The sequence below is a fragment of the Pyrus communis genome, chromosome 12, assembly GCF_963583255.1.
Source record: "Pyrus communis chromosome 12, drPyrComm1.1, whole genome shotgun sequence".
NCBI classification, from domain to species: Eukaryota; Viridiplantae; Streptophyta; class Magnoliopsida; order Rosales; family Rosaceae; genus Pyrus; species Pyrus communis.
The window spans coordinates 24,099,133-24,115,391 of record NC_084814.1 but is presented as its reverse complement, the minus strand read 5'-3'; the positions used below and the strand labels follow the sequence as shown (position 1 = coordinate 24,115,391).

The window sequence follows — 16,259 nt, the reverse complement described above, 5'->3', positions numbered from 1 at the left end:
GCCGATAAAATTAGGGTGGCCGACAGGGCGACAGTCCCGCTCCCCTCTCGCCGTCCACGTGTCGTCAACCAACGGCTCGATCTTATTCCTCTCCCACGGTTTCACAGTATTTTGATATTCGTAAGGCTATTTCGGTCTTTTTAAGCACTCCAAGCATCGGTCAGTGTCCCAGTGTCATTTGCGTGTGTCGTGGGGCGAATTTGGTAATTTCAGATAAAAAAAGAATGAGTTTGGGAAAGATATGTGAGAGGGATATTTGTCGGCGTTCGCAGCTTACAATTTCTTTCTCCCTTTCTAACGCTCCGCCCTCTCACTCTCTCGCTCCTCACTTTCTCTCTCTATAATAACAACTCAAAACAGTGTGTGTGAGAAGGAAAAGATTGCACACTCGAAGTAAGCAAATGTGAGCGAAGTTTCCCGGAAAATTCAGCAATTCCATCAGCTTTTTTCCCGGAAAACTCAAAAATTGATCAATTTTCTCGGAAAAATTCAGCAGTCTGTCAACTTGGGTAATTGAAATGCAAGACATTCATTCAGTGAGAGGTGGAGGGAGGTTCTTCGGGGGCCCGGGAGGAGGAGACGCGCGGCTGAGACCGCATCAGCACCCGAACCAGCATGCCTTGAAGTGCCCGCGGTGCGATTCTCTCAACACCAAGTTCTGCTACTACAACAACTACAACCTCTCCCAGCCCCGCCACTTCTGCAAGGCCTGCCGCCGCTACTGGACCAAAGGCGGCGTCCTCCGCAACGTACCCGTCGGAGGCGGATGTCGCAAAACTAAACGCTCCAAGACGAAAAATTCATCTTCGTCATCGCCGATATCATCCCCGCCGCCTCCTCCACCGCAACCAAACAGCGCCGATCAGAACAAATCCAGCTCTCGTTCGAGTAGCGAGAGCTCCAGCCTCACTAACACCACTGCGGCCGCTGCCACTGCCGCCACGGAGGCCATCTCAGAGCCGTCTTCGACCGGCTCCGCTTCAAACTTACTGAGCAATATTCATAATCCGGAATCCAGTTTCTTCATTTCTCAGGGCGGCGCAAACGGTGGCTTTGAGCCCGGCGCTTCGGCGGCAGCGCTGCTAGATCATAGTACGGAGATTAACGGAATTTTCTCGGAGATCGGGAGCTTCACCAGCTTGATCACGTCTTCCAACGACATGCCGTTTAGTTTCGGAAACATCAACGGCTCGCCGTTTAATCAGCAAGGCAATCATGATCATAATCAAGTTCATCAAAACCAATGGGGGCAGCAGAACCAGGGAGTGAAGATGCAGGAGATCAGCGGTGGATTGCTGGATCAGACGGTGCAGGTGGATCTATCAGTGTTCCAAAACAGATCCCACGGCGGAGGAGGAGGAGGATTTGGATCGTTGGATTGGCAACCGGGATCAGGTGATCAAGGTTTGTTTGATCTTCCTAACACCGTTGATCAAGCATACTGGAGTCATAGTCAATGGACTGATCAAGACCACCCTACTCTCTACCTCCCGTAAAATCTCTCTCTAATTAACCATCCATTAAAAAAAAAAAAATTAATCTCAAATTTGGTTAATAGAAATTTAAATTTGAGAGGGTCTTTTTATGAAAATTATGAATATATAATGTAAATTTTTTATATAATTATAATTTTTTTTCTTTGGGGTATTTTTTGAGGTTTTATTTGATGATTTTGGAATGTTTTTTGGGTTTGCTCTTGCCCCTTGAGGCTCATCTGCAACTAACTTGGTGTTAGTGTTTAATTTTAATTTTGTTTTTTTGGGTTTTGTCTCATGTATTTCGATTTGAATTAATCAAATATATAGAGAGAAATATTATAATTGCTTACTGTGATCTTTGTGTTTGGGATCACTTTCTTCCTTAATTTCAGCTTTTTTGATGAAATGTTGTTTTGAATTTACGAGGAAGAAATTCGAACTTAGGTATGACCGGACGCTTCGATCTTGGTTAAGATGGCGTAATCTAATTCGCGTCCTGCGTCGAGGACCTCAGTTAAGTTATTCATATCTGCAGTATTTATCTAGTTACCGACTACCACTGTTTTAAAAATTCCTGCTAGCACCGTTTAGGCGTTAGACGGTTAGCCAGTATTTGAAAACTAAGAAAGGACGGATGGACTTGCTGAGGTGTCTGCTTAGTCTGTCTAACATCCCGTTTAGACCGTCTAGCTTGTCCAAACTCATCTAGGCATCCTATTTTCATTATGTTTTAATAATTCATAATATATATGTTATTTTATTTTGTAGTTTATATATATTTTAAGTATAAATTGATATTTATTTACATAAAATATAATAAATTTATTTAAATTCGCCTAGTGCATCTAGGGCATTATGTTCTAACCCGTCGCGGCGCCTAGCTTACTACAAACTCAAGTACGAGAAGACGAACGATCCAATTTAATCAGCTTGCTTAACTTCAGTCATGCTTCGTTAATTTACTCATATATGCATAGTCTATGTAGTCACTTCCTAATTATAATTAGTAGCTCTTTATTCAAACAGGCACTTAAGGATTTGCTACGTCATCAAGGATTAACAGTGAAATGGCGGTAACTAGGTTGCATTTAGGTTAATTATTTTTTATTCACCCTCATTAAATAAATTTAAATTTTAAAATTTATGAATATCATCGCATAATTTTAAAAAATAAATTTATCAAAACTGTTGGGACAAAATAATTTTAATGAGATATTTATTTTTATTTTTAATTTTGGCGGGTGTTGATATTAGTGTACGGAGGAGTGGTGCGGGGGGCAGTGCGCGGGCACTGAGGAGAGTCAGTTGGCAAATTGGTTAGGGGAGTGGGGGCCCACTTGGATCGGGAACTGGAAGTAGTCCCATGCGCGATTATGACTCCACGTGGCGGAGGGGATGGGGAAGAGGGGAGGTTTGGAAGATAGTGGAAGTGGCCACGTGGGCCTGCGCTATGGGCCAGGGACTGAGGAGGGTCGGTTTGTCCTGGCTCTCTTCTGCTCTCTGTTGTAGAGTCGTATTCACGTATGGTCACTGGCAACTGAGTGCTCAATCGGGAAAAATCTTGAATGCAATCGGATTATATTATCTATCGTGTGACGTGAGTGATACTGAGAGTGACGACAACACGAAAATGTAAGAGTGTACTCTTATATTTTAGTTATGTATTAAAACCTATCCATATGTAAACTTGATTTGAAAGAAACTTATCATAACTACTAACTAGAACGTCACAACAGTCGTATATTTTACGTTTGATCGAGTACTATTACGTGTGAAAGTTACTTATGGTAGCATTACTAGTGTATTGCTATATAGAAATCTAATTGTAGATAAGTTGTTCCCCCCAAACTACCTAATTACTCTCTTTAACTAAGGGAACAACTCACATGCTCCTCGTGAAATGCTAGGAAGTCAAACCTGGAGTCTTTAGTCAATAATATAATATTATGCGTAAATGTTTTAATATGTGATATTGTATTACTGATCTATTACACCACGAAGATATTGGTGTTTTTGTTACACAGAGACAATGTTTGAAACTTCTTCGATACAGTCGATATTTCTGTGGAATATCGGAAAAATTAGAGAAAGATTTGAGAAACTAAATTTCATCTCATATATGAGAAACTCTAAATTTTCTGCTAACCGACAAATTTCGTTGATATTTTCGAATCTTTTAAATATCGGAGAAACTCTTATATTTCGTTTAAACTAGTGTTTGACATTCTTTAAAGTTTTATTTCAAATCCCAACGTTTTTTTAGCAAATTATCATCATGTTCATTGAAGACAACCAATTCAATATCGATATAATATATCGATATTTTTACAAATTTACACCTCAATGTTCGACTAATACTGATATTTTAAACAGAGCTACTTCTCATCAACGTGAAGAGATTCTCTCTGGATCTCTTCCACCAAGGCCACCAGATCAAGTAATCCGGACCTTTGAAATTTCATCCAACGGTTCACCTGTTTTGATTTCTTAAAAATTATAATAATCTTTGACTGTTGGATGAAATTTCGAAGATCTGAATTACTTGATCCGATGACTTTGATCTCTTCTCCTCGTCAACTCTAGTTCAACTAACGGATGTGGATTAGCAGATAGACATACGAACATGTGCATGTTGGAGTGAGCTGTGGAAGATGGTGGAGATGATGACGTGGATACTATGTGGTGATGGACCCATAGTAGGTTAGTTAGGTGGGTTGGTGGGGACTGGTAAAAACGGGTACTACTGAGTGGGAAGGGAGTGGGGTCCAGATGGGCAAGTTCAGAACCGGAAGTGGCCTCTGACTCAGTGACTGACTGACTAGAGCTCTTCTCTCCATGAGTCACGCATTCGGTGTCCGTGTGCCTCATCAGGTTCCTCACAACTTGCAATATACATGCATAAACTATGGACTTCAAATTTATATGTTTTGATTAGGCTAACCATGCCAATGATATTGAGATAAGGGGAAGGTTATGGATGACTCAGGACTCAAGGAATATAATACTTATGTATTTTTGTAAACGAGTGACGGAGTCAGAATTATATGTGAAGGTACGTTGAGTTTTGAAGTGAGAAGATTTTTGTTTAAAGTTTGATCTTATATCGGAGAATTAAAAGACTTTTGCATATATTTATAAACATTTGAGTTACTTATTCAAGCGAGAAATCTTAACTTTCTTCATAGCACAAATAGGTTAAATCACATTTTGAGGCCAACCGACTCCCGTGCTCCCACCTCACGAGCTGTGATGTGATGTGAAAATGCGTGTTAAGAGTGTTAATTCCACTTCGTGTTTGGATAATATCATGGTTTGGTGACTCTGCTCTTGTTATCATCAATTATTGGTCATGTTTCAGTTTCCACATCTCCTTAGTGGTTGCGCATTCAAATCCTTGACCTTTTCATCGCATCACAATTTCTACATCTTCTTAATAACAACTCAAAATTAAACTAAACAATCAATGGTATGTTGAAACTTTGCACTTTGGAAGGAAATTAAAACTCTAGTATAAAGAGCAGACACGTTGCTTTGAGTCATGATTGACTGTCCTAATTCAATCTGCAACGTCCTCGATAAGATATCAATCGACATTGTTTGCGACGCATGTGCAAGCTGCACTGGTCCAAGCAAGCAATGGTCGATGAGCGGGGCACAACAGTACGCTACCATAACTGTAGCCCAGATGATCAAGATGTGACCTGTTTGCCCTTTCTTCTTGCCCAAGAGCTGCCATTAATTACGAATAAATAGGCCATGGACCCTGTTGCGTCAAAGCAACAATGTGGCATGGATTGTGACTTCACATTGCAAGTAATTAAAACTTAGAAGAACCTCACACAGTTGGGCAGATAGGCTGTCGTCGGTTTTTCGTTTTCGTGACGTTTATCGATTGACATTCACAGTTTGGGATGTTTGCCATACGGATGTCTACTTTCAACCAAACATTTGAGCCTTCTGAAAATGGAGCTTGGCTATATAAGAATTTTAAGGTCATCAACTTGAGGAGGAAGTTGGGGGCAAAATTTATGGTTTTGACCCACTGCGGTAAGTATTGCATTTACTTACAACGGGTTTGTAGCTCGTGTTGTTCTGACTGCTTATCTTTTGCACCTGAAATTTTGTGTTTGAATTTTCTTCTATTAATATTGCTTGTATCATGTATGGATTAATTTTATTCAGTTATTAATTTCCAACTTCTAAGCTTCTTTTAGTATTGATCTAGCTATGTTAATAAATTAGTTTGGTGACGGTTTTGAAAGTGGGACTATATATATCACACTCCGATGTGTATTACCAATCAACTTATGTTATAACACATTACGTAGGTCCATGACATATCAACCATGAATTAGTAACACTACGTACATTGTGACCATCACAAGCACTTAAAAGCTTTTCATAAGTCCAAAGATTTACAGAAGCATGCTCATCAATAATCTTAGGTTTCAGTTGATGTCTATGACTAAATTAGAATGGATGATTTTTCATTTTAAGGGAATGGGACATGAAAAAAATTTATCCGTCGTAAACTTACCATTTTGTGGGGGACTTTCATGGATAACTTTAATTAACGAGTAATCCATTCTTTATCTTCAATTTGGACGCAATTTTTCACACTCTCCTTCAACATACCGTCGATATAGTGATTGATTTATTCACTCAAATCCAATCCTAGATACCGAACGAGGCCATAAAATTCACTTCAAGTAAACAATAGGACATGAAATTAATAAAACTGCATTCAGCAAACCTTGATGTATGCAGAAATCCAAACATTTTCAAATGGACTTGTATTATGATGTTATTGTTTACATCAGATCGTATGTGTGTATGATCTATAAGGCAAGGCTGCACAAGGCTTAACATCCCGGACGAAAAATTAAAGCAAAGAAAATGAAGTGTGTGTGTGTGTGTGTGTGTGTGTGACATTCAGAATTTGCAGCAGAGAAATCGCATCCCCCAGTGCCGGTGTCGGTGCCGGTGTAATTGTCGATGGTCAGCGCTCCCCATTCTCGCCGGGCTGCCATTCCATTCCGAGGATAATCTGCTCGTCATGTCAAAATTCAAATAGAAAAACTACATGAGATTATCCACATATTACAATAACTGAGAAAATATTTAAGAGCAAGCAGTAAAAATTAGGGTTAGTGAAATTAAGAGAATTTACATGGGAAAAGAGAAAGACCGAGAGCTCGTTGTGCTGCTGCTCGACCGAAAAGAGATGCTGCCCGACCGAAGAGAAATGCTGCCAAAACCCGGTATTCCTCCCGAGTATGAAATCGAGCCCGAAGGAAGTTCGTATGCAGAGGAACTGGATTCTCCGCTGCAATGCTGGTGCCGTTGACTCGATTCTGCTAGGCCATCTGACAACCCATCTTGGGACGAATCATGCCTCAACATGTTTTCCATTTCTGAGGCATGAAACTCTTCGCTTCCGCTTGTATTTTCTAGGCCACCTTTTACAGAAGCATTGCTTGTCCTTCTGTTGTCACCCATTGCCTTAGTTATAGATAATCCCATTGAGTTTGCGCCCAAGACTGCGTTACTTGGACCCTAAACAACGTGAAATCAGAAACGGAATCAATTAAGTATGTATGAGTAGTGTATGGCTAAGATAGTTCCAATATGTATGTGTTCGTATTGCTCGATTTATGCAGTGTTGATCGAGCATTAATTCGTGCTGGAAGTTTGCGAGTCCAGAGAATGACACAAACGTGACAGTGAAGAAACTAAAACCAATCTCTTGACTCTCCATCTTTTATAATACCAATTATCACATAAAAATTTTCAGAAAAAGACACAAACTTTAATGGTCTCTAAACGCGTAAAATAAAATCCAACCGGTTGGTAGGATTTGCCATCCGATACTGACCCTTAAACCTAATAAATTGTAATGTCGTCGGTGGCATTAATCTCCTCCGACTGTTTAAGACATGACAGATGAGCATATTATCCTTCAATACTTGCAACCTAATTTGTAAGCATTTTCATCCTACGTACTCACTCGAAGTGAAGCGTTAGTTGACAGTTTTCCGAAGATGCAACAAATAAGATTTTATGTTCAAGGGGATTCAGTTCGAGCAACGAAATATTTAGCGACTTACCTGTCTAACCAAAAACACTTTTTCGGATATGATCTTCTTGATTGAATGATCATTTGATAGATCATCCTTTTTACAGTCAGTCTCATTGGTTGAAGTGGACGACTCCGAGTCCAGAGATTCTCTAATTGACTCGCTCTCGCTGTCCGGTTCAGAATCAAGTATCCAAGCAATGCTACTATGATAGAATTCACAGTTTTCTGCGGAACACTTATCTTCGCATCGAACTTCCTTGTCAATGCAGATGTCCTTGAACAACTGGTAGTTGCTGCTCCCTTGAAGGAATGCAACCAACTCTGGCAAGTCATAATCCATAGCAGCCTTTCTAGCAGAATCCTTCCAAGCTGCGCAATCACTAGCTGTCACGGCGTCGCTTATAGCGCGCATATTCTGACTATCATCTGGATGTGGATTCAGAACCACCTCACTGTCTTGAGTTTGCAAATCAGAAATGAACAGATTATCATTATCGTTTGAACTAGTACTTTTTTCCACCTTCAATCCCTTCATGACTTCGGAACTTTTGAACTTGAAGGACTTGTAAACAGGCTGGAAGACCATGGTTGAATGGCCATCCATGGACACCCTATTGAACTGCTAATCAATACGAAAGAAAAGCTAAAACTTATTTTGCCATTAGTAACGAAAAACAACGAGACTGGTATTATGCAACTGATCAAATTAATAGGTCAAATAATTTTCCATGTCAAGAAACAATTAGTGCACACATAGGTTTTTTCGGGCGGTGATATAGAAGGTTTGGAACTACTTTGACACATCCTGCTCAGTAATGCCAACACATATTTTGCAGAAACTTGCATTTGTTTAAACTAACGTTAAGGAAACAAAATTCAGACTCAAAATTTTGAGGTATATTTACTTTGGTTAGTATGAAATCGAACCTTTATCCTTCATAATTTCATTCTGATTTCCCTTTTGTTCGTAAAGATTAAATCTTAAAACTGTTGTAGTGTTGCAACTATTGCTACTCACCTGGCAGGTGCAAAACATTATGAAACAGAAGGCTCCACCATTTCATCAGAACCTTCTCCAAACAATAATCCAGATTTTAACAATCCTTCCGCGACCTGCATTAGCGAAAATCGTACTTCAGAGGCAGGGTTTTGTTTCAACAGATTAAAACTTGTGTTGTTTAATTTAATCCACGTAAATAGAAGTCAAGAATACAGGTGAAATTGGAAAAAAAAAAATCCTGAGACAAAATTACCACAGGGAAATTAGGAGGAAGCAACTATTGCTACTCACCTGGCAGGTGCTAAACATTATGAAACAGAAGGCTCCACCATTTCATCAGAACCTTCTCCAAACAATCCAGATTTTAACAATCCTTCCGCGACCTGCATTAGCGAAAATCGTACTTCAGAGGCAGGGTTTTGTTTCAACAGATTAAAACTTATGCTGTTTAATTTAATACACGTAAATAGAAGTCAAGAATGCAGGTGAAATTGTAAAAAAAAAAATCCTGAGACAGAATTACCGCAGGGAAATTAGGAGGAAGCAACATAAGAACTTGCAAAAAAGCACTTTTATATTCAAATAAAAAAGCAGAATCTGGCTTACGAGGTTAGAAGATGTCCAATTCTTCTTGTCTTCTAAAAGCAAACAGATTTTACTGAAAACTCTTCATGATTAAATGAGCAAAGTGTAACCAAGTTGGCTGAAGCAGGGTAACTCTGTTCTCGAGAGTTCGATTTTCCTCCTGTAATTTAGATTAGATCATAATACCGCTTCAATACAAAGAATGAATTTAAGAGATAAGCATCCTGAATTTGGACAGTTTTTTACCAGAAGCAAATGCAGAAATTTATATAACTTCCAAACTTGTGTAACAAATCCAATGAAAAATTCCCACATAAGCATTGCTTACCTGGCAATGGGAATTTGTGTATTTGTGCTAACACACATGGCTGGGGTTTCAATTACTTGTATTAGGTGAATTGAACATCACATATAACACTGATTTAAATTTCTTCTCCCAATTAATTTTCTGGTTTATGTTGCCCTCTTTTTTAGGCTAATACATTAAATAAATTGCCAAAAAGAGAAAAACCCATGATTCAACGTTTCTTCTTTCAAAATTTTCTGGTTATTTGATGTACAACATCTGAAAGATGACAAAAGGACACCGCGGGAATTTACACATTCAGCATCTGAGCTTCGTTTTGAGCCCATGATACCTTTTTGCAAAGAGCGCGACGTCCTGGTTCAAAAACACAGTTTTACTATTATTTACATGGATTTTAGTTATCCAAGGTTGTTTAAACTTCCAAAACCGCATTTAAAGTTTGTAATAAAACTCAGACTTTTTGATCAACGTTTGATTAATTTCTTTACATTTCCTAAGACCTCTTTGTACATTTCCTTAGACTCCCCCAAGTTTCCCAATGGTCGGTCTAAGTCTATTTAAGCCCTGTGACTGCTATTGTAATCATCAATTCAATATTAATCAAATAACCTTTTGGGTGGATTCTATAAAACTTGATTCTTCGATGGTATATGTTTTTATCCCTCTACACTTGCCTCTGTCATTATTATATAGATGAGATGTGGAAGTAAAACCTTTGAGGAGGAGAGAATGAAAATGACACTCTATAATCTCATTGTATATACGTGAATAAGGCCAATTAGATTGAAAGAAAAACCACCGAAATACCAAAATAACACATATTTGGAAAATAGAATTCTCAATTACTAAAACTTTTCACAACCTGAATTACTCAACAAAAAATCATTTAATTAGATTATAATTGATAAACAAAACTACCTACCTCTCTTATCACTCCAGAACAATCCGAAGCAGATTCTTCAGTGCTGCTCTGCATCTACATATATACTCAATCATAATGCAGGTATTTAGAATCGAGAGAGAAGCTCGCAACTAAAGCCGTTACAATTATTTACATATGTGCTTGAGGTTTTGTGTTTGATTTTCTCACCCCAAGTATCGTTCGTATAAACGAAAAATGTATCCAAAATCCAAGATTTTGAGGCTGTTGAGTCATATATAAAGCATTTTTAGAGGCAGCTAACCGTTGCAGAAGGAACATGACAATTAAAAGGACAGTTAAAACATTGAATACTTATGAAGGAATGAATAAAGCAGGAATTTATAGCAACTGAACTGTCACTTTAACCAACACGAAATCTTGTAGATCATGTTTCCTTGGTGACATCTCCCTTTTCTTTTTCTTTTCCTTTTCCTTTTTTTTTTGGGATAGTCCCACCTGTCCTGCTAAATAAGTACAATTATCTGCTATTTAGTACCATTACAAGCGCAAGTCCTTCAAGAGCAAGTTTTGGAGTTGACCACAATTTGAGAGAAAAGAATGCCACGTAGTTTAAATTTGCAAAATAAATGACACGTAACCAATAAGAAATAAGTACGTTAATTAACACTTAAGTAATAATTTAATCATTAATTTTCATGGTATTTAGTTAACAAAATTTAGATTAGTTTCTCTAGCATTAGGAGCCAACATTACAAAAAACATAAACTCAGTCTTCGAAAGCAAGAGTCTTTGGAACAAACAACAACAATAACCGAATGTTGAATGAAAAGTCTAATTTTTATGATAAAATTTAAAAAGCGTTTTTGAAAGTCTAACATGTCTCAAATGGTTAAAATTAAAGGAAAATTAATGAAAATGACTTGAAAACTTTGAATTTTAACGATAAGGATAAAATAAAGGATAAAATGAATAGTACCAAGATTGACTTTTTAATGTAAAAATATGATTGTTCGTTAAAGTGAACAACACCGAGAAATTTTCGTTTAAGTTTCCTAAAATCAATTAAGTATCAACAACACAATTATAAAAAAGAGAATTTTAACGAAAAACACTTAGTACTGTTTATTTTAACAAAAAATCATATTTTTATGCTAAAAAATTAGGAGGCAGATTCTCTGCCCTCTCACTTTCCGTGCCCTCCTATTTTGTGTGATCACGGTTAAGCCACATCAACATTTTATAATGTTTTTTTTTTTTAGAGATAATAAGACAAAAAAGAATAGTAATATAAAATGTTGACGTGGTTTAACGATGATCACACAAAACAAGAGGGCACGAGAAGTGGGAGGGCAGACAATCTGCCTTCAAAAAATTAATTATGGTACTATTCACTTAATCCTTTATTTTATTATTTTTGTTAAAACTCAAAACTTTTAAACCATTTCCATTAGTTTCCTTGTAAAAATTTGACGACATCGTAACTAAAATCGACCACATAGCAAAAAATCTCCAATTCAGAGATTTGAAAAATAGTTATTTTGGCCAAGTTTCCAATTTCATTGAGAAATCGGCTGTCCGACAAGGAAACAGTTTTTGAAAACACGGTCTGCGACTCTGCCACTCACTCTCTCTCTCTCTCTCTGTGCAACTTTTGATTTTTGAATTTTATTTTCAGAAAGAAAACAAATTGGGGAAGAAGGAGGATGTACGACCCGCAGCACTTCCTGGAATCGCAAGAGAATTCCAGTAATTTCGGGGACCCAAAATCCTGGCTTTCCGGGGATGCCAACTCGTCCCCGACCCACCGCTCGACTCAGTCCTCACTTGCTCACTCCTCCACCTCCACCAACAGCAATCTCGATCGCGTCCTCTTCAAAGACCTCGTCGAGATCGTCCCTCTCGTCCAGTCCCTCATCGTAATTCCTCTCTTTCTCTCTCTTGGAATGTGAATTTCAGGGCTTTCTGGGATTTTCTTTCCAGTGTGTTTGGTTGCCGGCCGAGAAAATTTGGGAAAGTAGCCGTTACTGGCTGGGTTGGGATGAATTGGGTAGTTTTAAAGATTGCTGCTTTACTTGCTTCTGATTGGGTTTTGAAAAAATTGGAATGGGGTTTTTGAAATTAGTGATTTTTTTGCTTCTTTACTCACAAGTTCATTGAAAAAATCTTTCAGGATCGGAAAGCTAGCAGTTCGTTTACGCGGCGGGGTTCGGTGGCCTACACCAAGACACCTTCAAGAGAATCCTTATCCAAAAAAGTATGATGTTTCGGTTTTCTGAAGTTGTGATTGTTAATCTCTATGATGAACAATGGCATTCTTTAATTTGTTACATTTACTATGCACACAAGTAATGCTTGCTACTCAGATTGTTTTGATAGCTTTATTAATTTAGGAACAATCAACTGTGATCTATCATGGAAAGTTTTGTGCTTTTTATTAGTGTTCTAGTTGCAGTAAATCCAAATGTAGTAAAACTATCTCCATTTTACTTTTACATTAATGGCATGTCAAACTGGTGATGTTGAACTACTGTTTGTGGTCGTTCGAACTTCGAAGAGTTTGATATCTGAGAGTGTTTCAAGGCCTCAAATAATTTATTTTCCTTTATGGTTTGTTTGTTATGCATATTCCTTTTATGAGGAAACAAGTAGTGAAATAAATATTTGAATTAATGCAAAATCTAAGAAGTTCATTCGATTAGATGGATTATTGATGCCAAATTACCATTACCAATCATCCTTGGGATTTCATTTTGATTGTCAAGCTCTTGCTTCGTATGTCAATTCCATTTTTTAAGGGTTTTAAAGTCATCTGTATTTCTAACTTCGATCAATTTAATTTCTTTGCATGATTCATCAAATGGGTTCCTAATGTTCCTCTCTTCTTATCTTCTAAAGGTTGAACAAAAAGGGAGGAATGCGGCTCAATCCATTCCCGCAAGACAGAAGAGGGATCATGGAGACAAGGACTCAAGCAAAAATGCTGGCTGCCTTGATGCTGACAGCTTTTCAAGTTTTTCCTCAAGGGCTTTGGCAGCGGAAAAAGAAGAGTTGGATACATTAAGGGTACAAGTTGATGATTTGCAAAAGAAAGTATTAGAGAAGGAGGAACTTTTAAAGTCATCGGAGATCTCAAAGGACCAAGTGAACGCTGTTCAAGCAAAACTGAATGAATATAAGCACCAAGTTGCAGAAAAAGACGCGGTAATAAAGGCTGCTAAGCAACAACTCTCTGATGCAAAGGTATGTGTGCATCACTTGGTGCCATGGCATTGATTAGAGATTTCTCATCATATTTTATTTCCTTGTGATACCTAATGACATTAGTCATTCTGGAATTTTGGACTAGTGAATGTGGTTGTAATGTTAGTTGTGACATTGTTTTTGATCTTTTCCAAATTGGCACTATTGTTTGAAAAATTACCCTTGGTAATGCAGAAACAGATCTCTGTGTTCTTTATTATTTTATTTAATCTTCGGATCTTCTTTTTTACTTTCGGTTTAATCTAGACCACAACATAGCCGCTTGCCTAAAATGGAATATCATCAAGGACTCTCTCTCTCTCTCTCTCTCTCTCTCTCTCTCTCTCTCTGATGCACACAGCACCTCTATTTTGCAAATTATAACGTTATTAACATCTGTCGTTTTTCACAGATTAAGCTTGCAGACAAGCAAGCTGCTTTGGAAAAGTTACAGTGGGAAGTGATGACATCCAACAGGAAAGTGGAGAAGCTCGAAGGAGAGCAAGACTCCTTGCAAGGACAGATTTCGTCATTTATGCTCCTATTTGAAAGCTTGATGAAAGCTGATCCCATTGTCTACGGTGAAGATTATGATATTTCAACGCGTACTATGGATCATCTTCCTCACATTGTAAGTTCACAACCCCATCCCCTGGATATGGTGGTTAATTTCCTTTATATTTTTTGTTTTTTGGTTCGTCCTGTCATTTGTTTTATTGTATGCTAACTAATTTCTTGAGACACCTCTATCGTTGCAATCAGATTCCTGTATCATTACCGTTAAATTTTCAGATATCTGTTGTTCATTACTTGCTTATTGTGTGTGGTTAACCAATCGCATGTGTTGAGAATTGTTTGTTCATGGGTATCTGCTTGTTGGATGCTGCATTCCTTGCAACTTAAAGATCCTTGCTTTAATGGACAGGATGATTTGGATGAGGCACAGATGAGGAAAATGGAAGAAGCTAGAAGAGCATATATCGCTGCTGTTGCTGCCGCAAAAGAAAAGCAAGACGAAGAATCTATTGCCGCTGCAGCCAGTGCCAGGTTACATCTTCAGTCATTAGTTCTCACATGATTTAGGTTTAGTGCCACTAGGTATTGACCGGCTTTGCGTTGCGGCAGTTTGCATAATTATTGTATATTTTTACTGTATTTCTTCCCTTTTGCTGGGTTATGTGAAATGCGAGTCTTTCTTTTCTTGTTTATCTAGTTTTCGGCATGATAGAGTACGGGATTTTTTGTTGATAATCGTACGTGATTTCTCCAAAGTTACAAGCACGAACATATGAACCGTTAATCGCGATTGTTTTATTGCTTACACTAGACACAACAATTTGCTTATGCTTAATCTAACCTCATGGGGAAAATATTTGAGAAAAACACATCGAATTTCAGAATCGACGGCACTGAAACCAAAAGCCGATGCAGCGAGCCTTGTGCTTTCTCAAGTCCATAGCTTCTGATATCGGCATTTGCACAGGACTGCCATTCCATTCCCTGCCCAACCTGCAGTCATGATTTTACCAAACATTATCAGGAATTAATCATGTGTTAGTTAATTGTCTAACAATACTATAAAACCAATGTATATTGTAACGTACACCGGAAACGCGAAAGAGCTTGTGCTGCCATCCGATTGATTTGAATCGCTTGATTCAACTGACACGGTCGAACGATCCTTGACATCTCTACTCGGAGGTGGTTCTTGACCCGAGCGGTTTTCCTCTTCTTCCTCGTGCTTTGTAAAATAATTATATTTCAAGAAACGAAGATATAAGGTAGATTTTTTTTTTTTTTTAATAAATACACTTACTTTTACACGAAAATCATAATTCTTTCGTACAAATAAATCGTGGTTTATAAAGAAAATTTAAAATGCGTATTCCTTTGAAATAAAAAAATATAAACTTAGAAACATAAAGAAGGTTCTCTACCTTTTGGTCAAGGATGATACATTTTTCATCATTTGTAGGGTAAGTATCATAAGCCTTTTCAGTCAACCTCTTCTCATTGCTACGCCTTTCAACTGCTCTTGTATCCTCCCCATGGCTAAGCTGTTTTGATCAAACAAAAGCAAAAGAAATTAACCAAATAAATTTTTTCCCCTTCTCTCAGTAATCAACATCGTCGCAATTCACTAACCTTCCCATTGGCAGGCCTCGGTGAGTTTCTTGACGCGCAATCTATGGTGTTCGACGCTTCCAGTTTGTCGTTTTTCACAACTTCAAATGCTCCATCTTCTTTAAAGCAGAACACTATATACTCCTCATCTGAAAAACGTGGCCTGCAGCTTGTGTCTTTAGCTTGTTTAGTACTGTGTCTTAGTCGTCGCTCTCTGTCACAGTTTTTTTGCCTAGACATCTTTTTCCCCGTCTCATTGCTTCTGCTTTCGCCCAGCATATCGAAAGCCATGTTTCGTATTGGCAATTGCGGCGTTGCAGGGCAACATTTATCAGCTGGTTCATCATCTATATAAACAAAAAAGAAGAAGAAAAACAAAAAAGATTACCCGATCCGAAATAAACTACGATAATTAAAAACAAATATCTACTATGGTGTTTTATTTGAATGTTTTATCGATTTGTTGCGCTTACCCAAAAGAAACCTGCAAGCCAAGAAACACGAAGCCCAGTCCTTCACGCGCCATCTCACTAGCCTGTCATTGTCCATGGTGTGCTGCACAT

At 38.1% G+C, this 16,259-nt stretch overlaps 3 protein-coding genes and 1 pseudogene across 4 annotated transcripts; 2 read left to right on the top strand and 2 right to left on the bottom strand.

Annotated features, from left to right (window-relative positions):
* The first annotated feature begins 383 nt into the window (after positions 1-383).
* Positions 384-2,238, top strand: LOC137710627 (dof zinc finger protein DOF5.4-like). 2 transcript variants are annotated; one of them, XM_068449701.1, is made up of 2 exons: positions 384-1,492; positions 1,909-2,238. In XM_068449701.1, the coding sequence occupies exons 1-2, from the start codon at positions 519-521 to the stop codon at positions 1,949-1,951; spliced, it is 1,017 nt and encodes a 338-aa protein (XP_068305802.1). In that variant the 5' UTR covers positions 384-518; the 3' UTR covers positions 1,952-2,238. The 2 variants fall into 2 exon arrangements, with proteins under 2 accessions (XP_068305802.1, XP_068305803.1); XM_068449702.1 differs by lacking the exon at positions 1,909-2,238 and having other exon boundaries at positions 384-1,623.
* A 4,008-nt stretch (positions 2,239-6,246) lies between these two features.
* On the bottom strand, positions 6,247-8,905 carry LOC137709755 (uncharacterized). The gene is made up of 5 exons (XM_068448733.1): positions 8,849-8,905; positions 8,576-8,670; positions 7,586-8,176; positions 6,649-7,034; positions 6,247-6,525 (listed from the first exon to the last, which is right to left on the bottom strand). The coding sequence occupies exons 2-5, from the start codon at positions 8,591-8,593 to the stop codon at positions 6,411-6,413; spliced, it is 1,110 nt and encodes a 369-aa protein (XP_068304834.1). The 5' UTR covers positions 8,594-8,670; positions 8,849-8,905; the 3' UTR covers positions 6,247-6,410.
* Positions 8,906-11,832: 2,927 nt separating this feature from the next.
* On the top strand, positions 11,833-14,778 carry LOC137711415 (protein MICROTUBULE BINDING PROTEIN 2C-like). Its single transcript, XM_068450654.1, has 6 exons — positions 11,833-11,936; positions 12,008-12,248; positions 12,503-12,586; positions 13,228-13,572; positions 13,985-14,203; positions 14,498-14,778. Exons 2-6 carry the CDS (start codon positions 12,036-12,038, stop codon positions 14,648-14,650), a joined length of 1,014 nt encoding a protein of 337 aa, XP_068306755.1. The 5' UTR covers positions 11,833-11,936; positions 12,008-12,035; the 3' UTR covers positions 14,651-14,778.
* A 117-nt stretch (positions 14,779-14,895) lies between these two features.
* LOC137711416 (protein BREAKING OF ASYMMETRY IN THE STOMATAL LINEAGE-like) lies at positions 14,896-16,259 on the bottom strand (annotated as a pseudogene).